This window comes from Molothrus ater, chromosome 10 (genome assembly GCF_012460135.2).
Source record: "Molothrus ater isolate BHLD 08-10-18 breed brown headed cowbird chromosome 10, BPBGC_Mater_1.1, whole genome shotgun sequence".
Lineage (NCBI taxonomy): Eukaryota > Metazoa > Chordata > Aves > Passeriformes > Icteridae > Molothrus > Molothrus ater.
The window spans coordinates 16,260,326-16,284,040 of NC_050487.2; the positions used below are offsets into that span (position 1 = coordinate 16,260,326).

The 23,715-nt window shown below is 41.2% G+C and overlaps 1 protein-coding gene across 1 annotated transcript in view; it reads left to right on the forward strand.

Moving 5' to 3' along the window:
* Positions 1 to 23,715, forward strand: part of PSMD1 (proteasome 26S subunit, non-ATPase 1) — a 66,155-nt gene that overhangs the window by 40,950 nt on the left and 1,490 nt on the right. Inside the window, exons 17-23 of the mRNA XM_036388763.2 lie at positions 2,444 to 2,558; positions 4,418 to 4,534; positions 12,621 to 12,723; positions 16,672 to 16,841; positions 17,966 to 18,058; positions 19,075 to 19,167; positions 22,067 to 22,213. Of these exons, the coding sequence (XP_036244656.1) occupies positions 2,444 to 2,558; positions 4,418 to 4,534; positions 12,621 to 12,723; positions 16,672 to 16,841; positions 17,966 to 18,058; positions 19,075 to 19,167; positions 22,067 to 22,213 (838 nt within the window). The remainder of the gene's footprint in view (positions 1 to 2,443; positions 2,559 to 4,417; positions 4,535 to 12,620; positions 12,724 to 16,671; positions 16,842 to 17,965; positions 18,059 to 19,074; positions 19,168 to 22,066; positions 22,214 to 23,715) is intronic.

The window sequence follows — 23,715 nt, forward strand, 5'->3', positions numbered from 1 at the left end:
ATGGATAGATTTGAGATAAAAGTATTTCAAATAATCGCCACAAATAAATTAAGTCTGGCCAAGAATTCAAAAAACAATTGGTGTACATTAATCCTGATTTTTATAATAAAAAATGTTAGAACTTCTGAGCCTGTGGACACAAATATGTGTCCAAGTTAGTGATTCTATAAAATCCAGTTTTCTGAACAGGAATTTAATGATTAATGCCTCAGAGTGCATAATCACATCTTTGCCAGAAAGTGTTTTTCTCTTCTTTGGCTCACAATCTGCCTGTTTAACATTATCTGAAGAAAGACAAACACAAAGGTGTTAAGGGTCTTTGTGCAAGAGCCAAAGTCTTCTCTGCAGCTGAATGTTGGCCTCATTTATTATAGGATATGTGTCTCCTGGTCTCCACATCAGCTCATTTTTTAAAAAACATTGTCTAAGCTGTTATTGGAGCAAGAGACTGATAGGTATTTTTAAATGCGTCTTTTAGTTTGTTGTCTTCACTCATAGGGCATGACAGAATTGTTCTGTTGCCCAGCTTTTCTCCCTTTCTTAACATTTGTGATCATGGCTTCATCTTAGAGGCAGCAGTTTCCAGCAGCTTGGTGTTTCCTTCTCTCTTGTGGGTTTGGTTTTTTTGCTGCTGTTGAAGGCCAGGGGGGTTGTAAGGTGATGTTGTAGGTGGGATTCTTTCCCCATGTGGATTCTTTGGGAAGACTCAGATGGAAGTGGTGGCTGGGGGAAGATGTGGGTGCTTGCTGCCATTACTGCTGAGCCATGTCCTTATGAGTAGCCACTGGAGCCTGTGTGGTGGTGCTGCCTGTGTGGTCAGCTGGAGTAGGAGAGAGGAGTGCAAAGAGGAGTTCAGGACCAGTTGTCAGAGGAGACCATGGGAAAGTGTTGAAATGGGAATAGCTAGAGTAGAAACTAATTGATTATGTGTGTAGAGTATAATTGAAGTATGAGCGTGTCATTATATGTCTTCTGTCCCCCATCACAATGAAAGAAGAGAATGAACTAGATTATTGCTCAAAGTCTTTTTCATTACTGTTTTCTATGATTCAGCTATTCATTTAAATAAAACCCATGCTGGAGTATATTTTATGGTTTTTCTCTCTCTTGAGTTGTTGAGTGCTTTGACAGGTACTGCTGCCACCCTCCACCCTCCATCTTTCAGTGTAGCAAATGTAAAAAAGGAAGCTAAAACTGATGTGCTCTTGCCTTCTTCCTAGGTACACTTTAGTCTGAAATCAGTTTACAGCAGAAGTAAATGGCTTGCAAGATGGCAAATGGCTTATAGGATTGTGAATGTGATTGTAAATGCTAGTCTGGGCTGCAAGACACAGTGAGATAGCATAAAGAGCCAGATGATGTTCACTCTATAAACAGATATAATGAAATCACTTACAATTTATAGTTTTACATCTCTCTTCTTCATGAGCTTTTACCTTCCAACTGCATTCCTGCATTGCTCTTCTGTTCATCGTGCCATGAGACTCAGTATGCTGAAATTGGCAGTATTTGATATTATGGAGTGGTTTGTGTGGCATTAAAATTAAACCAGGGATAAATGTGACCACAAAGACAGGTAGGAAATCAATATATTAACACCCATGAGTTCTGCACTATTTCAGAAATACTCAATATTTACAAAGCTGTTTGCATGAGCAACATATGCTTCTGGCTGTGGGAAATTAAGGCTCTCTTTCATCTTCCAGCACTGGGCTGGAAGTTTTGTTGCTGTAGTGACCAGCAGGACACTGGTTCCCAGCTGGTGAGGCATAGAGCATATATGCTCATTTTAGATCTCTTAAAAGGCAGCAACGGTCCCAGCATGACACTGTAAGGAGGCAGCAGTAGACATTGCTCATAAACTGACGGGAAGTGTGTGTTGTATCAGCACTTCCTCCCGTGCTGTGATTTACAGCAGTAGGTGGGAGTGAGGAGGGGTTGGCAGAAACCATGATTGCAAAAGGGAGTTTGGGACCCACCAGCCTTGAAGGCTGATTGAATGCTGGAGGTGAGTTTTGTGTCTGCTGATGGGAAATTTAGTACTGTGTGTGTGTCTCATGGAGGGTAAACCTCTGCTGATGGAAAGCCTGTCAAAAAGGCATGATTTCTGGAGATAAAGACTTCAGCCTCAATAGATGCATCATTCTGCTGGGTGATCTTTTAAAGGCAGAAAATAAGCACTAAGGAAGGCTTCAGTAGTGGGAACTGTGTGTGATTATCTGCAGTGATAGGGAAGTTTATTAATGGGTTTATTAATCTGTTCTCTTAGCCCATTTGTTCCTCCCCTCTGGTTAAGTTTTGAGAAATGAAAAAACATACAGTGTGGAAGAACAATTTGAAATTTTCAGGTATGAACAGAGTGAAGTCACCATATTTTAAAGCACAATACTGTATTTTGAAGAACACTAATAATAAACAATATTCTGGTTTTGCCTTTCTCTAGGACTCCAGAGCAGTGTCCGAGTGTGGTTTCTTTGCTGTCAGAGAGCTACAATCCCCACGTGCGTTATGGGGCTGCCATGGCTTTGGGGATCTGCTGTGCAGGCACTGGAAACAAGGTGAGGGCCACAAAGAACCATCTGTGGCCAAGACTGTTCCTGCTCCCTCCTGTGACAGACACATTGTGTGCACACATCACACATGCAGATGGATTTCTCACACATGTACACTACCAGCCAGCTGGAGTACAGCACTACTTTAAATTCTTTAACTTTTCTGGGCATAGAGTTTCTTTTCCTGCTTGTGCAGAATAGGTAAATTAGATTTTTTTTTTATACATTACTGCCACATTCTTGGAATTTTGTCTTCAAAACTTTTCTTAGAGTTTTCTTACTGTCAAGTTGCCACTGAACTTTAAATGTATATTCAGTACTCCAAAATCAATATTCTTTTGCCCTTGGAGTGCCAGTGACAGAAAAACAGCAGGTGTTTTGCTTACCTTCTAGCTCTTTTCATCTTTCCTGTGATACACAATTCATGGAAGATCCATGTAGTAAAGCCAAGTGCAATGAAATTAAATTAAATATATTGTAGTTTCAGGAGTGTAATTAACAACCAGTACATTTTATGTATTCTCACTTTATAAGTATCAGTGAGGGTTAATTCTCATGGATGGTAACAGACCATTTATAGTAGGATTCCTGCTTCTCCTGAGGGAAGTGAGCACTCATTGGAACAAGCAGCAAGTCAACTTGGGAATAACCTCCCTCTGCTTCTCCCACATATGTATAATAATCTGTAGTGGTACAGAAATACAGTTTCAGAACAGGTGCACAGACAAAGTAATATGTCATGCTTCTGAGTCTTTGATAAATCTCTTGCTTATCTGTCTCATCTCTTCCTGTATTAAACATTTGGTCTGTGGCTCTTGCGTGAGCGCTCCCGAGTGTCGCTGGTGCTGCCAAAAGCACAGAATGCTGACGTGCACTGCCTGCCATCTTTAGTAGCTCAAGCATGCAGATTTGAAAGCAGATCTCAGAGTCCTATTTTTATCCAGGTTGCTTTATTCTCAAGTGGAAGGTGGAATCAAGGAGTTAGTTATTTTTAACCTGCTGCATCTGACAAGTTTATTTAAGTGGAAATGCTTTTAGTCGCAAGAATGAGTCTTGTTTTATTTCCAGATACATTGTATGATGACCTAAACCATCTGATTACACAGAAACATGTCTTCCAGAGTTTCTATTAGTAGGTTTTGAAGGCCCAAATAGATTCAGTTTTGGAGATCAGAAAGTTCAGCTTTTTGTCATAGTGGGTGTTTCATCCATGGTACTGAATGCTTGCCAAAGAGTGAATGAGTCACCTTCAGGTGAAGAAGTACAGCCTCCAACATAGCTCAGATGGCAAAAGCAGTCTTAATGAAGGCATGATGTTATTTTAGAAGTGGTTCTTTGAAATAATGTTCTGTATAAAATTAACTTGTTTTTAAAAACCTTACCTAATGGAAGTAACACCAAGAGTGGTCTGAACTGGGAGTCTCTTGCACTCTGCACTCAGCTACATTTGCTCATCCTCAGTTTAAGTATGGACAGAAGGACACTCTGAACAAGAGATTACTTAAAAGATGCTAAATGCTACAGGTTCTAACAATAAAGTGTAAGGCAAAGAATTTGGAAGCTAATGTGATGAATGCATCTGTTGCTTATACCTGTTGTTTAGCTGTTGCCCTGTTTCTGCAGGTAGATCTTGTTCCATCCATCGATCACTTGTTTTCAGCGTTTCTTTACTTTTTCTTCACAATTTTTAGATTAAAATCTGCAGTAATACAGATTTCTGCTTCATTTGCCAAGAACAGGCAGAACATTTTTTAAAGTATATCTGATAGCATCAATCTGATAACTTTTCATTGGAGAATTGAATCCTGGCATTCTAAAAATGGTAGTATTAACTCTATGACTGTGTATTTCTTCATTTCTTTTAGGAAGCAATCAATTTGCTTGAGCCAATGACAAATGATCCTGTGAACTACGTGCGTCAAGGAGCTCTGATTGCATCTGCCCTTATCATGATCCAGCAGACTGAGATCACCTGCCCAAAGGTAGCATGTCACACCTCACGTGCCTCTTAGGTGGGAAATTGTCTTGGATGCCAAATCTTTAGTGCCTGGCACTGCACGTAAGCATGTAAGCAAGAGACTGCACATGTCTTGTAAAGAGCCAGAGCTGAATGTACAGTGGGGAGCTCCTGCTTGGATCAGAGTATGTGCTCTGAATGATAGGAACATGCCTGATGGATGGCAGCATTCTAACCCTGGGCACTACAAGAATAAATGCTCTTCCTTAAAAGCTCTCAAAGCATCATGTAATGATAGTAAAGTGACTGTAAAGACATTGGTTTTGATGATAGTAAAGCTTAGTTTTGGATGTGGTGACCATGCAGAGAGGTTCTGTTACAGCAGTGTTTCCTTTGTAGTTCAGATGAAACAACTTCAGAACTTTCAGAACTGGCTTAGTGAGTTCATAACAAATACTCCATATTTTAATGGAGTTTTCTGCTCATAAGGTGAAAAAGGTTGCATATGCTATGTTTAGCTTTCAAAAGTAGGTTCCCTGTGAGTGTGTGACAGGTGATGATATGCAAACATTTGTACAGACTAAAAGTCCACATTGGAGAAGCTCTGAGGTTCCTCATTTCACCTGCTCTGGTAAGTGCTGAGGCAGAGCAGTAGCTGGTACTTTGCTACTCATCTGCTGCATATTGGTTGCTTTTATTGATGTCATTTTAGAAACTGAACTGTGATAAAAACAGACACCTTTTTACTGCATTTGGATGAGAAGAAGGAAAAAAGCCTCTGTCCAGTGGCAGATTTTACTTGGGAAAGTCAGAGGGGATCTACAAACGCAGGTGTTTGGGTATTTCTAAGTCACGGAACATGAAAATTTGCTGGCAGACAGTTTGTTCCTTTGAATTATTTTTTTTTTTAAAGAAAGAAAAATGTTAGTTTTCACTGACCAGAATCTGGGAATGTTGTTTATATTATCAGAATTCTAGTTCAAGTGAATAAGCCAAGAATAGTAGTTCACTTGAATAAGCCAGTGGAGAACACTAGACTTTTGTTAGATTCCCCTGTCCTCCAAGATACAAAGCTTCTGTAATGTGAAGTTGAATTATCTCTCTGTGGAAAGAAATTAATTGTTGTTTTTATTGTTTGTTCCTTGGTTGTTTTTATTGTTTGTTCCTGGAATGCCAGGCCTCAGTATAGGAGATCAGGTTTAATCATTTTGTGTTGCTCTCGTACTGGGCAAATTATATAGCTCTCCTGTGCCTCAGTTTCCCAGCAGAAAGAATTAATGATTTATTTATGAAAGGACATTATGAAGATTGATTCATTTTAGTTTGCAAAGCACCCTAATCCTCTTGGGATGAGAATTGCAGTCTGCTCTGAATCAGTCAGCCTTCCTAAAACATGAATCACTTGCTGAGTCTGCGTGTTGGAGTTTCTGGCTTTTTGAGATGATAGGTGAAAGACTCTGTTTGTCCTAAAGAAAAACGTGGGTAGGAAAATAGCTAGTGAAAACATAGATTATTTGAGGTGTGTAATAAGGCAGATCTCTTTTCCCAAAGAGGCCTGCAAAACTTGACCTCCAAGTCATGTGTGATACTTCTGCTTGATAAAAGAGTGGTTAAAATAGTTGGCCAGCAAATACAGGATGAGATGTATAGTTTGGGAGTCAGTGGCTTGTTTAAAAATGGGGCCAGAAACTGAAACACCTTAATGCCAAATTGTTGCCTGATATAGATACAGGAGGCAATTAATTGTCTGGTCATAGAAGCACTACAGATATTAAAAAACAAACAGAAACAAAGTTCCAGATTAAAAATTAATAAAAAATACCTGAAATATTTTGCCAGTTCAGGAACTAAACACAGAATACAACAATTTTGCTTTTTATAAATACCCCAAAAGTTGGTTATAACCATTATTGTTTCTTGCTCAAAAGTAAATATTTTGAGAGGTATGCTTCCAATTAAGTTATTTATTATCCATGGGAAACTTTTTGGAGATCATTGCCAATCTGAAAAAAAATTACTTAACTCTGATGTGAAGTGGTGAAGTTCTTCAGAAAAGGAGCCATTTTTAGATTGCCAGGACATATTTTGATCTGATTAGATTCCTGAGTGACATGCTGGACACTGTGTGCCAAAGGGCCTGACTTGATGGATGTGGATATTTGCATTGCTGAGTAATAAGCACCTAGGAAGAGCAGTGTGGTGATTTTTGTATCCCACAAGCTGTAGAGTCTTGATGGGGCTACAGAGAAGCTAAAGTTTATATATCATCATCTCCTGCTTCTAAATACCTGGTGATGCTTTGCATGTGAGAGATGGTGATTTTAAAAAACACTGTGTCATAGAGCCTGGCCAGCTTCCTCTCATTGCTGCTCAGTTTATCTCTCCTGGGATTTGATATATTTTTTTCAGTTTACTTATTTTTGTTAGTGAGCTTTGGGTTAGAAATAGTTTCAGTTCTCTGCTGATCATTTGGGAAAGATGGTAGCAAATAATCTTCCTTAAATAGTTCAAGATGTTTTTGGGAGTAAAATGTTGTCAGAGTTTTGAGAGCTGAGCATTGCAACACCAAAGTGCCAGGAATAAACAGAGATTTAAGAATCAAAGTATTTTGGTTTAAAAAAAGCCATTTTTATTGTGAGAAAAGGGTAGATGTATGCCTTGGAATTAACTTCATTGTGATCTTCCCTTTGTGTTTGTCCTCCTCTTTGTTGTGCTCAATCTTTGTTTAAATGAATAATTCAAAAAAATTTAAATTTTAATAGTTTAAATAAAGGATTGAATTGTGAAATAAAGAATTGTAATTACATTAACTCCTTGGACTTGCAAGTTGCTTAAGGGCCAAAAAGGCATAGCAGGTGTTGAGTAAAGGTGGTTTGGTCTCTTTGGAATTGAGACCAATTCCTCCATGTGCAGCCAATGTGATTTTTCCTGACCTCTGTTGATAGATTTAAGAACCATATTAGTACCAGATATAAAATATTAAGAAGTTTATTTTATGAAATGGAATCCAAAGTTACAGATGTGATGAGGTCATCATAACAGAAATCAATGACAACTTCAGGATATGTTTGTGACTTGCAGGGCAATGAAGTCAGCAGTTTTGGAGACAAACTAGGTGTTGAACTACTTGAAAAAGTAAATTTAATTCCTGGTTTTGTGTTAGGATAGTCATCTTGGCAAAATGAGAAAATAATAAATAAGGTCAAGCCTTTTCCTCCATCCTCCTTTAGTCATAATGGCCTTTTTCTCCATCTTCCTTCAATCATATTGGCCTGTTGTCTTTAAGATGTGAAGAAACCAGGACCAGATTGCTGTTGGGATCCCCCCATTTAGATGAAATGCTAGGTCTTGCTAGGGTGCAAGAATGATTTTGCAATATTCTGGTAGCACCTTTACTTTATGAAAGCCCTCTGCTGTGAGATGCTTCTGTACACTCCTTCAAAAGGGCAAGTGTATGCACAGTAACTTCATCTTTTGAAGAAGATAGACTCAACATGCAAACAGTTTAAAACCTATCTTATTAGATTTTATTAATGCTCTTGTGCTTAAGAGCTTGAATTTGCCAGAAGCATTGTGCAAATCACCTGCCAATATTTCCTGTAATTAACTGTTTATAAAATCTTGTTCTTGACAATCTCCTGGGCTTCATGTGCATGAATATTGACTGGTGGAGGGAGAAGTGATAAATAGCCTGATAAATGACAGCCCTTGGTGGTAGGAAATGGTGTTGTAATGTTCTCATATCTCAAAGTCTCTGTTGTTTCCTCACTGTTTCCAAGGTTCTGTGTTTGGCTTCATTTGAACTCACTGCCATGCCATTTTGGCCAGCACTAGTTATCAGAATGGGGTGTGTGTTTTGTTAGAAAGATGAAATGAGTCATTGTCTATATTTTAAGGTTCCTCCTGGAAGCTGCCCAAATAAATTTCTAGGTAGCATTTCCAAATGCTGTAGAATTTTTGAAGTGCTTGAAGATTTCAAGGGAGAAACAAAGCTTGTGGGTTTCATGGCATATTAAATAAACTTACACAGTAGTTTGGGTTGTACTTGTTGCTGTGGTTTGAAGGAAAAATAATAGCAGATAAAAGGGCTTTACTAGACAAACTCTGGCAGGTTTTGCTTCAACAGCTTAAGAAATGGTTGGCTGTTGACATCTTGCTCCATTTTGTAGGAGGTGAGTGCCCCAGCACCTTCTCCCAATAGAGAAGCATTGGCTCCATGTGAGGTTAATACTTTCCTGAACTGCTGCAGCCAGAGCTGCCAAAGCAGGCTTTCCCCTGCAGCAAGAATGTTTTCATCTGGGACCTTATCCAGTCAAAATTCCCATTCCTGTAAAGCATTTGCTTTGTAGGAACAGCCTGAACAAGCGTGCGGGCCTATTATGCATTTGAGTGTTGAGACCTTTGGTCTCAATCCTTGGGCTGGGTTGGCCTGGCCCCTAAGTCTGGATAGTCTCTCACCCTTTCATAGAACAATTTTGCTTCCATTGACTTTAAACTCTGGAAAGGGCACACTTGCTTAATGCATTTTCCAGGCCTGGCAGTGATCCATGGCTCACAATGCACAGGTATGCAGAACTTATATGAACACAGAATGCTCTTGAGATGGAATTGATTATTTTTATGAGAGATGGCATGAGGACTGTTTCTTACTGCAGCTGTTCAGTGCTTGTTCACTGAATGCCTGCTTTCAGCTGATCTGCTGTAACCTGTCCCTGTCACCTGGAGAGGTGGCAGTCGATGTGCTCAGGTGGAGCAGCCAGGTTTCTGTCCTTGGTCCCTTGTCAGTGTCTCAGACACCTCTCTGCCCTGCACGGGGTCCTGGTGCCAAAGCTGGCAGGTTCCTGGTGGCCTTGTTGCCTGGGTGTTCTGTTCATGTGCTCTGTCAATGCACATGGAGTAGGAGCTGAGGAAGGTGTATTAAGGAAGGGGTTTTCACAGAGGCAGTGCACCATGACCAGGGAGGTGGATGGTTTCCCTTTCTAGCCCTCTCTCACCTTCCCAAGTGAGGTGTTCCTGCCCTCTGTTCCAAGGCTGCTTTGTCAGTTCAGACACCAGTGTGAACATCAGCAGTTCTGCTGAATGCCTTCTCACTCCACCCAGAGTTTAGTTCTCTGAAGATTTGATTACAGTGTAAATTCTGGATTACAGTCCACCAAATGAGCTTTGTAACATATGTCTGTTTTCATAAATATTCCAAACCCAGAGGCTGGGCCCAGAGTCAAGGGAATGATGTTCTCTAAACAGAGGCACTGGAATTCTGCTGCTCAGCTCAACAAATAGTTTTACCTTTTACTTCTGTTTCCCAGTGTGTCTGTTCCAAACAATACCTGAAGGCTTAAGTTCACCTGGTCTGCATGTGGCTGCCTTTGAGGCCCTGTTCCAGGCTGCAAATGCAAACTAAGGTGTTTTTCCAGTGTACAAAGAGGTCACATGTAACAAGCAAACCATTTACACTGAACACGTAAACCTCAGTGTAAGCTTTTCTAAATAAAAATCACGAGAGCTTGAAAAAGCATAAATGGAGTGAAGCAAGAGCAGAGTTTGATCTGAATACCCAGAATAAACCCTGCATTGTGTGTGCAGTATCTCCCTGCCACACATCTGTCTGTGTGACTGCCCGGATAATTCATGTTGCTCATTTTTCTTAGTTTTAATAATTGCAAAATAACTAAAAACATTTTAATGCAAAAAGGAATTGTGAGTGGAGAACTAATATTAGCACACAAATTGTTGGACTTTGGGGAAAAATGGAAATAGCTGCTGTTTTCCCCTGACAGTTCTAATAAATGCATGCTGCTCTTCCAGAGAATTGTTGTTTTGTTCACCTTTGCTGCTGTTGCTCTGGTGCTTCATGGTAATGAGACTGTCCATTGGTGTGAAACAGCCATTTTAATGCAGTCCTATTGAGCAGGACTTGCTTGTATGAATGTTAATGTCTTCTGGTATCACAAAGTGGCTCAATCGGGTTAGATGCCATCAGTGCTGAATGAGTTGAGGTGACAAGTAGTATCACTGGGTTACTGGCTGAAGGAGTGAAGGCAGGGAAGATGTCACCTAGAGAGTGTCTGTTCATTTAGGACACCTGTGTTTTAAGTGGTGTGACAAGTGACCCTGCATTGAAAACCCTTTTGCAGAAGCGTGATCTTACTCTGAACTGTGCAGGGCTGCCAAGCAGTGCTGCAGCTCTTGGGTATAATGCTCATGGGTTGGAGAGATGGTCTCTGTCTTTTATTTCCACCCCAGATATTGGACATAATATCTCAAAGGTCTGGTTTCAACTTCTTACTGCCACTGGTCAAAAATTCACATGTGAAATGCAGTGCTAGCATTGCCTTGGCTGCAGGATTACCTCCTGGCTCAGATGTGCTTTTACGGGGCAATCTGATCTTGTTCCTTGCTGAGAAACCCCTGCAGTGTGATTCATCCCCTCAGACAGCTCTTCATTCTGTTTCAATGTTTATTTTTTACATTGATGAATCCCAGTTTAACAAAATGTTATTCTCAACACAGTTCTCATGTCACTGACTCAGTTGTATGAATGGATGTTTTTTCACAGGTGTGAAAGCTTTCTGCAAAAGCTTGAGATTCCCCAGGCAGGCCACATGTGGTAGGAGTGATGCCTGAAGGCTGCTCCTGGTGCCCTGTGCTGACCCTCCTTGGCACAGCTCTGGAGCTCAGTGTGTCCTGCATGGATGGGGACCAGCAGTTTGCTGGGTGCTGTCCTCAGTGTCTTGGTCAGTGTTTAAGCCTCTATCCCAGGTACATTTAGGCTCTGGAAACATCAGAGGCTGTGCCAAAGCTGTGTTGAAGCTTGGCCTTGTAGGACACTTGTCCCTGAGCAAAGCTCACTGGTGTCCCTGGACAGCACACGATCTTTGGATGTGAGACGTGTCTGGTATTAAGGTTTTATGCTTGGAAACTTCAACTGTGTTTGCAATTCTCAAAACTGCTCAGTGTCTCTGCTGGCAGTGTCTGGCCCTACTGCCTTGAGCTAGAAGTTTGTCCTCTCCTTTGTGGCTGCAGATGTAGATAGAGAACTTGGAATACCAGGAACAAAGTGGACCAGTAGTGGAGAGAAGCTTGTTAAAGACATCTTGGAAGAATTCTATTAAAAAATGCCTTCTTTGCTTTTGAGAATGTCAAATGAAGGCTTAGTATGTAAAAAGAAAAAAGAAAAAAAAAAGAAGACAAAATGTCACATGAGTATCTGGATTAAAATTAATTTTAAAAATAGATAAATACTCTTCCAGATATTCTGTGGGTGTGGTGTGGCTGCCCAGGTTTTGACTGGATTGCAGATTGGGATTTTCTGGTCTGTTTTTTCAGCTAGAAAAATTATACTTGAGCTATATTGTTGTTCCATTGCATATATTAAAAGACATAAGTTATTAATTTATGGTGAAGCCCTGGATATTGCTGGATGTGACAGTATAGTTCTGTCTCTTCAATACTTGGTAAAGTGAAAGATGAAACCATTCAAGGGAATAATGATAACATAAGCAAAGATTTACCAGTTTCCTTTACTGTGTACTTAAGATATTGTGGTGAACATATCATGGCATAAACTGTTACTTTATTAAATATTTTCATTAATGATTCTCACTTAAAAGGTAGGAGTGAAATAGCAAAATTTGCTGATGGTGCATCATAGGGGCATTATTGGTACAGGAGAAATATTGTGTAGGAATAATGGAAAAAGTTGTAAGTTTTCAGCAATAGGAAATGGAGGAAATTTATTAAAGTGCAGTGTCAGTCACATAAGAACATATAATAGTTCTTACTACAAACTCATCAATTGATCTTTTATTCCAGTGACACCCTAGAGATTCTAAGGGTATTCCTATAAGGTTTGCAAAATGTGATTTGGAAATGCACATCCATCCTGAATATTTTAAAATCAGTATATGGATATCTTCAAGTGGGGAAAATCTCTATCACTAATTATTAATGGGGTGATTTGTAATACCAGTGACTAAAGCTATTGAAAATGCAAATGTCATTGTAGGGTGCAGAAATTGAAGATGCTTCTACTGAAGATGGACAATTTGACTCATGCAGTCAGTTTTATAATCTCTCTCTCTTTTTTTTCCCTTTTTATTATTTTTAACCAGGTCAGCCAGTTCAGGCAGCTCTATTCCAAAGTGATCAATGATAAGCATGATGATGTTATGGCAAAGTTTGGAGCAATCCTGGCACAAGGCATTTTGGATGCAGGTAATTCCTCAAACATGTAAAGCTGCTAAAATTTCTTAAACTTGTTTGGTTGCAATCACTGTAACAACAAATTTAATTTGGGAGATAAGGTGCTTGTTTTATGCCCGTCATGTCATAGTAGCAAGAAATCTCAGTTTTCATAAAATTTTAGCTATTTAAAGAAATAAACCCTGTTTTGTAGTTTCAGCTTGTATCAGCATGTTTCTGCTAGGAGAGATTCAGCCCAGTCATTGAGGCTGAATTTATGTACAGAAGTCTGGACAAATACAATATTTCTTCTCTAAGTCTGTTTTGTCACGCTGAATGTTGATTTATTATAGCATGGTAGGTTGCTGCTTTATTTTTCTAAATCATCATCTGCTCCAGAAATTCAGAAATCATATGGTATCCAGTCTTCATATTTTTCTTTTTCTGTTAAAACTTTACATGACCAGTTTTTAAAATCATATATAAGTTTATATATATATGTCTTTAATAACTAGTTTTTGCTACTTTCATGATTATTAAAAGAGAATGCACAAAGGAGGAAGCACAGTTAACTGCATCAATGTTTCTTCAGAAGACCCAGTTAGTTTCACAGCCTACTACTACTTTTTTCTAGCAAAGAAAACATCATTTCATGAATGTTAATGACTCAGTGTTGAGTCAGGAAGAGGATTCTCTAAGGCCATCAGCATTTCACAAGGGCTGAGTTGCAGGGCCTATTAAGGACAGTTTCTGTAAGCAAAGAGGACAGACAACATTTTGAATTTTTCCTTCTGCTGAGGTAGCATTTGTACAATGCTGTGACTGTCAGTGGCACTTCTTTTGTAAGTTTTGAAACACAATTTCTCCCATCTGGTCTCCTGTGCTGAGGCCTTCTCTTGCCATGCACCTCTGTATCCCCTGTAATAGGCAGAAACAAGCTGGTTTTTCCTGTACTCTTGAGATCAAGATTAGTCCTGAAGTCCACAAGCAAAGGAGCCTCAGAATTTGTCTCTGTGCTGTGGCTCAGGCACAGCAGCCTGCAGCGGGTGCAGTGTCTGTGTGAAATCCCTGCACCTCCAGGCTGTGCCATGGGGGAGAAGAACGTGATGCTGCCTGCTCCTTTCTGCATGGAATCAGGTTTAAAAAGCTTCCCTGCTGGCCATGTCAGGCTGCTCTGTCACAGAGGACCAGGCCTGCTCAGTAACAGGCACCACCTTCCTGCCTCCTGGTGCCCCTCCTGGAGCTTAGGCTGAGCAATGTTCTTGGCATGAGACTCTCAGAATACTTTTGGTTGTTCCCATACTCACACTCAGTTCCTGGGAAGTCAGGGACTAGCTGGCTCTGGGATTTTTCTCTCAGCAGTACAGACCTGTTTTGAGTTCTGACCCTTAAGATTAAATCATAAAAATACAACTAAAACCTTATTTGCCTCCTGTGTCACCCATGTATTGTATAATGATTTGGAAACCAGAAATGTCCTGTTACAATAAACTTTATGGGAATTTGTGCCAACCTTAACCTCTTTTTCTTGCTGAGAGACTCAGGGAAGGCTGTGAACTCCTTTTCTTAACCTATTGCCACTTTCATTAGAGCCTCCTAAAAGAACAAATTCTTTTTATCCTTCTTATACAACTGGAGGTGCTTATCTGAAACAATGAGTTACAGAATTTAATTATTACCAGGAGGAAAATATTCTTTGTGTTATCTGCCACAGCTGGGGCAATTGAACTTAGTTTTGTGTCTTTTTTTTGTGGGGTGAGGAAAAAAGCCCAATTTTCTTCCAATGACAGGGTTGGATTAGAAGTGCAAGATTTCCAGTGTATGCCTGGGAAATGATGAGCTGGACGTGGGATTTTTGCTCTGACAATGAGGCAGCCACGTAGGCTGGTAGTTTAATAGAAGGAGTGGGGTACCTTGGGAGCACTGAAGTGGAAATGAAGAATTTGGTCTTTGCCATTGCTGGGGCATTGAGAAACCTCAGCAGCAACACTTTTCTTTAATAAAATGAGAAAAAAGTAGACACTAAATTTAACTTAGTGCTTGGGGTTTTTCCCTAAACGCCCCTTGCCCCAGTGGCAGTGTGAATTTTGGGAGATGGACCTTATAGTACAAGGATCCTTGAATTTTTTTCTTTAATGTTTTTTGAATTTTTTTTTCAGGCATCATGTTACAGCTTTTATTCATCTAGCCAAAGATCTGGAATGTGTTCCTTTCCAGGCAGTCAGGGCTGCCATTTAATCATGAAGATAAATCACAATTGTGCAGTATTATGTCTCCCCACCTTTCCTGCTCCCTGCAAAATCCTGGGAGTGAGGGTGAACTCTTTCTGGGTATAAAACAGCAGAAAAAAGTAGCATGACAGCATCTTTTGAATATTAAATCTGTTGCTCATTCAGGAAATTCCAGAGATTGGATAATTCTAGGTTTTATCTGAATCATAGGTTAAAATTCTGAAAATTAAAGTGCAAAAGTTTGATAAAGTCCAATTAAGCTGCTTGTGCAACATTCACTGGGCTGCTTGATTCAGAATATCTGCTGATAACCAGGGCCTGGTCCTTACAAAGTGATGCAGTAAAATAAAGTTCAAAGCAAAGATGGAGGAGAAGACCAGAAATTTGAGTGTGCTCTGCTTGACATGTTTAAGGATAGCACAAGACCTCAGGCAGTCTCCCCACCGTGCTGTGGCAAATTCAGATGAAAAGGCAAGAGATTGCTATCAGAGAAAGTTCTAAGCAGCAGAGCAGACCTAGCAGTAGAAAAAGACAGAGCCATATCTTTGTCTTTCTTCAAGACCTAGCAGGAAGGAGTTTTCCTGTCAAACAGCAGGAGATCTATTGCTACACAAAAGGAAGAGCAAGGAGATAGAATGTAGGCAGAACATCCTACAGGAGGGCATCAAAATGTCCCACCTTGCACTGCCTCTGCTGGACTAACCCTGACAGATGCCCAAGATGACAGTACTGCTTCAAGTTAGGGCTTTCATTAGTTTTGGCAGCAGAAGAGAATTCTGTTTGTCTTTAAAAATCAGCTCCATTGCTGTCTGGCCCTGCCTGAGGTGGCTGTTTGTGCAAGCCTGGGAAAAGCTACTCCAGTTTGGGGTTTTCAGCTATAAGGTGGCCTGAGGAGCGGGTGCTTGGGAATTAACAAACTTAACCTCCCTGCACCAGCTCTTGTCAGTGGTAATGGACTTGCCTGGTGCCCTCTTCAACTCAATGCACTGTGTTTATCAGCAGACAGAAGATCAGATTAACACTTTCTTACTCTGTCTGCAAGTCTAGTCTTTCAATTTTGTTTCTAGCTCAATGTTTCTGCACTACATCAACATAGGGAGTTGTTTGGGTCTCTGCTTTGCAAGTACAAATCTAAGACTTGGTTGTCTGGCAGAGATGTAATTTTTCTGCAAAGGCTGCAGGAGCTTGTCTCTGTGCAGCTTAGATTGATAATGTCTAGAAACAACTTCTGAAGTTGCTGCTGTTTACATTTTTTTTTCTACTGAGATGGTGTAAGATAAAAACCTAGGCATATTTCTTCTGAATAACTGATAGTTCAGGGAGGCAGTCACAGAAAGAAAAGCTTCTATGTGCTCAGCTGTATGTGTACTGTGTTCCTCTTGAGCCTCATCTTGGGAATCATTTATATGCCATGTTTTAAAACTGTTTATGGCAAAAGTTTGTCTTTTCCTCTCCCTCTCACTGCCTGTACTTTTGTCTAACCTGTATCCTGGCAAAATGAGCATGGAAGAAGGGCTCTATTCCCTGATTGTTTGGGTACTTTGGAGCAGTGTGGTCGCTGTGCTGTACATCTGTTTTACTGAGTAAGCTGAGCTCACAATAAAGGAGGGAAGTGTGTTCCAGAGGAGGAAACTGGCAGCACTGTGGCCTGTGCAGGCCTTTGACAGCAGCTGCTTGACATTCATTGCTCGGGTGTCTTTATGGAGTACCCAGGAATCAATCATTCACTGACTTTCATGATTCCTTACAGGGGGCCATAACGTCACCATTTCACTGCAGTCGAGGACAGGACATACACACATGCCTTCTGTGGTGGGGGTTTTGGTCTTCACCCAGTTCTGGTTCTGGTTCCCTCTGTCACACTTCCTGTCACTGGCGTTCACCCCAACCTGTGTCATTGGCCTTAACAAGGATCTTAAGGTATGTAACAAGAAGAGAGAAGAGACTGAAAAGTTGCTTGGAATATTCAAGTGGTCTGCAAGGCATGTTCATTGATTTGCTGGTTTTCTTTGCATGTTTCTGACTTGTTTGGACCAGAAAAGGCACAAATTACCTGGAAGAAATCTGAAAAACAGGCTTAAATTGCAGAGCTGGTGTTGGGAATGGGAACAAGAAAAATGTAGAGAGCAGACACTGACCTCTTTACTTAAAAGTAGCTTAAAAAGAAAGGAACTCTATTTAGAGTATTTTGGCAGAGGCCACCCCACTATCACTCTTGAAGGTCAGGGTTATTTTTTTTTAAAGTGTGTTGCCCCCCCCCGGCCTCCCAGATAAATTATGTGATGTTCTCCCCTAGGAAAGCTAGCAGTGGGAATAGAGGATTTGTTTGGATTCCTTGGGGACTAAACATTAAACTGAGCAGCCATGGGTACTGCACTTTTCTTGTGCATCTGTTCTACCAGCTATCAGCTGTGGTACAGCCCCTGTAAGCTGTGTACCTGCTGTGTCTCCTGTGCTGAAAAACTAAGCGAGGAAGTTCCAGAAAAAAGCTTCTGGATGTGACAGCATGGGGGTGTTTAAGAACTTGGATTGGCTATCAGAAGATGCTTTCTACCCTTGCTTAAGTAGCCAAGAGTAAGAGAATGTGTGTCACTGGTAACTCACCCCCAAATGTACGGTCCTTTGGCAGGAAGGGAGTGTCAGTGCTTGGTTTGCCCTCGCGTGCATTGACAGAGCAGATCTTCACTTAGATCTTAAACCAATTTTGTGTTAATACACACAAACACAGCAACAACATCAAAACCACAAAAGCTTTGAAGCAATGAAAACAAAGCATGGTGTGAATAGGATAGAGTGTATGGAGAGGGCTAGGAGAGCTTGCCAGAGTCAAATTATAGAATAATTAAATAACATTGTTCTAGTTGAACCACTGCCACTGATAACAGTTTCTCAGCTTCCGGAGAGGGAGAAGGGGAAGCTTGTATTCTTTAGAGGATCTGTGTTTGTCTCTGCTGGAAGGAAAATGAAGCTAAAGTAATTATTCTGCTGTGGATTTTTCCCCTGCTTTTCTAGTTTCTAACATTGTTTTAAACTCTTTGTCTTAGATGCCGAAAGTCCAGTACAAGTCCAACTGTAAGCCGTCCACATTTGCCTACCCACCACCTCTTGAGGTACCAAAGGAAAAGGAGAAAGAAAAGGTATTTGAGTTGGCTTTCTGTGTAAAGACTAACCTCTTCTCCCTCCTAGTATAAACATTGACTTTGGTGGTACTACTAGGGAATCTAAAGAGCAAAGGAAAAATTGGCAGGTGCTGTAGTCTCCAAAAGAGAATTCGAGGTAAATTTTCCTGCTGTGCCTGGGACTATTGTGGCATACAAGTGCTTTGCTACTGAATTGCTGCAACCTCCCTTGTCTGAAGTGGTCAAGCAGAATTATTGAATAAAAAAACTGCTTTCCGTGCCCTACTGACTTGTATGTGCAGCACCCAGCACAGCAGGGTCTGTTCTGTGACTTGAGCTCCAAAATGCTGCTCCAGTGCAACCATTGAAAATATTAGGTGAGACATTTCTCAAATAGTCCCATATGGAAGGAGCAGTGGGCCCATGTGCTAGAATAATTGCTGTCAGCTCCATGGATTGCAAAAAGGTGAGTGTGGCACTGAGAATATCTCCTATTGAAAAGGAGAAGATGAGACCTCTGGGGTCACAAGTGGGACAATAGTGGAAGCAATTTGTCTCCTGGCACAGGATGGTAAAAGCTGTTGAGCAGAGCACGGCAGCAGGCAGAGCAGCCCTTAGGGAGCAATTGTGGAGCAATGGAGACCTCAGGCATGTCATGCTGATGAATGACATGGTGTGAAAACTGTAAAACATCTTACCAGAATTGACTGCTGGACAGGACAGATTTCCAGGCCACCAAGGAATCCAGAAATTAACCCTGATGAAAGGCAAAGCTCACTGCTTATAGCTGTTTTCTTGCCTTTGAATAGGATGTGAATTGGACAAATCTTTTCTCTTTAAACTTCCCTGGCCAAAAGTTAAAATGTGCCAAGAGCCCACCATTTATTCTCACCAGCAATGTGACAAATGCTGTTGCTCCCTGACCCTCTCAGAAAGTTTCTGCCATTTGTTCCCAAAAGACTCAAGCCTGGTGGGCTGAAACTCAGTATACTATGTTGGATCACACTGAATGCCTCATCTGTTGCCATATCCAGGTTTCCACTGCTGTGCTGTCCATCACTGCAAAAGCCAAGAAGAAAGAGAAGGAAAAGGAGAAAGAGAAGAAGGAAGAGGAAAAGATGGAAGTGGTGGGTGCACACATTGAAACTTAAATGTCTTCTTCCCCCCCCACCCTTATAAATGTGGATGGTGTGTCAGAAAAGTTGACACGCACTTATCTCTGTCCTCTTGCAACCTGTGTTATGAGCAAAGCACTGACACATTGCTGCAGACACTGGTTAGCACCTTTAGTCTGTGTGTGCACTGTTAAAAGCAAGAGGTCCTATTAATTGTGAATCTGTTATTTCTGACAAATAAATCTTCCTCAGTGTTGTTAAGTAACTGACTTCCTGAATGGCAAAAGCTTGTTTTGACAGGTTTATGCACCTTTAACTGCATAAACCTTATGAGTATTATTTCATTACCTGCTGGTTTTAGACCCAGAGGAATCTTCTCTCTTATCCAAGTAATTTTCTTGCTAATGCAGAAAAGGTTTAGTAATTTCATGTCCTTGGGACTCTGACCTTTTAAAAAGGAGTGTTGTAGCAGTTGCTTGATTGTGTCTAATTCACCTTGAGAGCACTGAAGAGTTTAAACATTCTGGTTTTGCACATGCTTAACCTCCTATTTTGAAACATTCACCTTTTTGCCAGCAATCTCTTATGTGCTTTGCCCATCTATCAAAATGCCAAACATTTATCCACACCCAGCTCAGAACCAGCTGAGGTTTGAGCACAGGTTCCATATGCTGCTCAGTAGTTATGGTGATTGCTTTGGTCCTCTGATGATTTCTTTCAGCTCATAGACGTGACATTGGAAGTTGTCATCCTCATCTGTGAATAATGTGTCATCCTGGAGCAAGCTGAGTAATGGAGAAATGAATTTTTGGTAGTTGCTGTAATTTGGAAAACATATGGTAGCTAAAATTCTTGGTGACAAAAGACCCTTTGAATTGTGCCCTGCTCATAAATGGAAATATTCCAAGAAAAACTGTAAGCTGAAAGTGCATTGTGGACCCATAGAATTCTTTAGGTTTGAAAGACCTCTAAGTCCAACTTTACCCCAGAAATGCCAAGGGTCACCACCAAACCATGTCCCCAAGAGTCACATCTACACGTCTTTTAAATACCACCAAAGATGGTGACTCCACCACTCCCCTGGGCAGCCTCTTCAAGTGCTTGACAACCTTTTTGAAGAAGAAATTCTTATTAATATCCCACCTAAACCTCCCATGGCACAACCTGAGGTCATTTCTTCTTGTCCTGTGTCTTGTTACCAGGGGGAATGACCCCCACTTATCTCCACCTCCTGTCAGGGAGTTGTAGACAGTGATAAGGTCCCCATTGAACCTTCTCTTCTCCAGGCTGAGCCCCTCCAGCTCCTTCAGATGCTCCTCACAGGTCTGGTGCCCCAGTTCTGTTGCCCTTTTCTGGACACACTCCAGCACCTCAATGTATGTCTTGTAGTGAGGGGCCCAAAACTGGACACAGGGTTCAAGGTGTCACCTCAGCAGTGCCAAGCACAGGGGACAGTCCCTGCCCTGGTCCTGCTGTGCACACTGCTGCTGACACAACCCACAATGCCATTGACTTTCTTGGCCACCTGAGCACACACTGCCTCATGTTCAGCCACTGTCAACCAGCACCCCCAGGTGCTTTTCCTTTTGCCCCCTTTAATTTAAATTTTAGTCTAACAAACCCCATACATGTGGCATTAAATCAAATGTCTGTATGTAAAATAACCTTCCTAGACCTACATAGGTGTGACCACATTGTAGGCACTGAATGTCATGCAGCTGGCCCAGAAAATTCATTGTCTCACACATCCAAGGTATAATCTCTGGGTTTTGGTTTTGTTCTCCTTTGTCAAGTTTCCTTGTCACCAAACATTGCCTTTTCTTTGAATTATTCTTACAGTTCTATGTAGTAAGCAAAATGTGCTGAATAGATGCATATTTCTTCTAAAATTGCTACAACCTACATTTAAGTGCAGGTGTTAAGAGGAAGCAGTATATTAGAAGGGGTTCACATGTTGTGTCTGTGTGTGGCCAGATTTTTGAAAAATTTATTTGGCTGAATCGAGCAGAAAAGCAAGGATAGTAAACAGGGAGCTTGCTGCCACCTGCTGTGTTTGAGTTGAGTGTTTTGCCATTGTCCTAATGTTTTAGAGGTATCATTGCTTTCATGTTTCTCTCTTATGCCTGTTATGTGACTAGTAATCCATAGTTTCCAAGGGATCTGCAGAGCAATGAGCAGCTGCTGTGCCAGAGAAAGCCCTGTCTGCTGTTGCAGGACATGCCATGCATTCAGTGGTGTTCCCAATAGTTTCCTGGTGGTTGTTCCCATCTTTTCTGTTTTGTTTTGTTTTGGTTTTTTTTTGTTTGCTACTCAAATGTTTCTGAGCAAGAGGGAAAAAATGACCCACCTTTTGAAGTATGTAAAGGATAGTGGTTTTTTTCCTTCTGCTTTTTGCCTCTAGCTGCTGAGTAATTGATAAGGGAGGGATTCACTGTAATTCCCTAGTGAGTTGCTGAGGTCGAGTCATTTTGGGTGAACTGCTGTCACTGCCAGTACTGTGAAATGTCAGTGACAGCTTTATAGCTGCAAAAATACAAGGGCAGTTTTTGGCAATTTTCATATGCTCAGTAATGATATTAAAGAATCTTCAGCTGTGACAAAAAGTGGTGAGTGAGTTTAGAGAAAAGGTAGGAGAAAGGGAAAGCAGAGGTTAAACTGTTTCACTGCTACCTCTCACTGAACTTGCTTTCATCTGCAGCTGAGAGTGAGGCAATGCCTTGTCAAGAGCACTTAGATCCATGCTGGCATTTTCTGTGCCAGCTGATAGATAAATATTAGCACGTTCCTCAGCAAAAGAATGGTTTCTCACCACACTATGGGATTGCTGCCTAACTGTACCTTACCCTGCTGAACTGTGAAAGGTTAGAGGCTACTGCTGAAATCATACTGATCTTCTCTTCTCCCCCCACAGGATGAGAATGAAAAAAAGGATGAAAAAGAAAAGAAAAAAGAGCCTGAACCCAACTTCCAGCTTTTGGACAACCCAGCCAGAGTCATGCCTGCTCAGCTCAAAGTTCTCACTATGACAGAGAGCTGCCGGTACCAGCCTTTCAAACCAGTAAGTGTCACCTTCCCAGTCCATGTGCTTGGCAGAGCATTCCCAGTGCTGGGCTTGTGTGTAAGGCCCAGAAGTTCTGTGTGTACGTGAGAACTCACAGCTGGTGCAGCACTGGAATGTGTTGCAGAGATTTGCAGCTTTGCTGTCAACATATTTCCTTTTTTAATGTCCCTCTCTGCAAATGGTCACAGGCAGTTCTAGCTGGGAGAACATCACAGCTGCTGCAAACCTTTTCACCATGCTAATGCTGCTTTATTTTTCTTTCTTCTTGCACTTGTGTCAAATGTGCAGCATGAAAATCAGACATACTCTGTGTATTAATGACATTGTTGGAAACATAAAGACTGAGCCATGATCTTTAAAATAGGCTGAGAAGTTGTTCAGGTTCAGTGTCAAAGCAGTGAAATACATCAGGACTTGTGCTGGAGCTTTATTACTCTGCAGTGGGATTTATACCTACATGGAGGGCTGTTTTCATTGAATGTACTTCCTATTGAGTTACATCTGGCTTTAGAAAATTCCTTCAGCTCCTATAAACATAGAGAAGAGAGAGCATGTGATTGTCAGATGGAGAATGAAGAAGGTCTTTTAGCACTCAGCCCAAGGGGTAACTAACTTCTGTGAGATCTCAGATATATTGCAAATCTGATAAGCTGGCTCCTGAACTCTAAATCTCTTGAGTCAAAGTCTTCTGCCCTTTATTTTTGTTCAAGAAATAACATGCTTGACTTAACCCCATTTCCAGGATTATGCATGGGAAAATGGTGTTCAGTAGTAGTAATACTTTTTCCTGGAAAATAGTGATGTTTTTAATAAATGGATTTCCTGGAATTCCATCAGCACATTGGAATTCTCTGTGTGCTGTTCCCTTTTGAAACATCTCCTTTAGCAAAGCAGTGGGAGGGTTCTTTATTTTCTACCCTTTGAAACAAGGTGACCCAACTGCTGTTTGGATTGGGAAGATCTGCTGTGTGTTCCAGTAAGTGTCCACTCACTGAAATGTGTCTGTTCGCTTCAATTTCAAAAGAAGCAGAGTCCTTGGTGAGGGAGTTCAGTTTCCTGCCTTAAAGCCCCATAAATAGGTTTTGAAGAGAACAGTGCAGTTTTTGCTGGGATTAGGGTGTGTAACCAAGGAGCCTCTTGGAATGGAGCCGTTCTGGACCTTTGCTCTGCTTTGGGGAATGCCAGAGTAAAAGACCTCTTTGAAATGCTGTTTATAGCCCAAAATCCTGCTGTGGCCAAAGGCCTGATCCCAGCCAGGTGTGACACAGCACTGCCTCTTTGGCCTTGTGTTCCACTGCCGGAGGTGCTGCAGCCTGCCAACGGGTTTGGTTGTCATCTTTGTAATTAATTCCCCTGTGGTTTTGTGAGGTTCTGCTAATAGGATTCATCACTCTGTGGAAACTAGTGATCAGATTAGTCTCTGTTTCAGAGAATCTCCTGGGAGGCAGCTACACAGAGAGGCTTCACTAAGTATTGTAAACCTGAAAAGATGAGCCTTA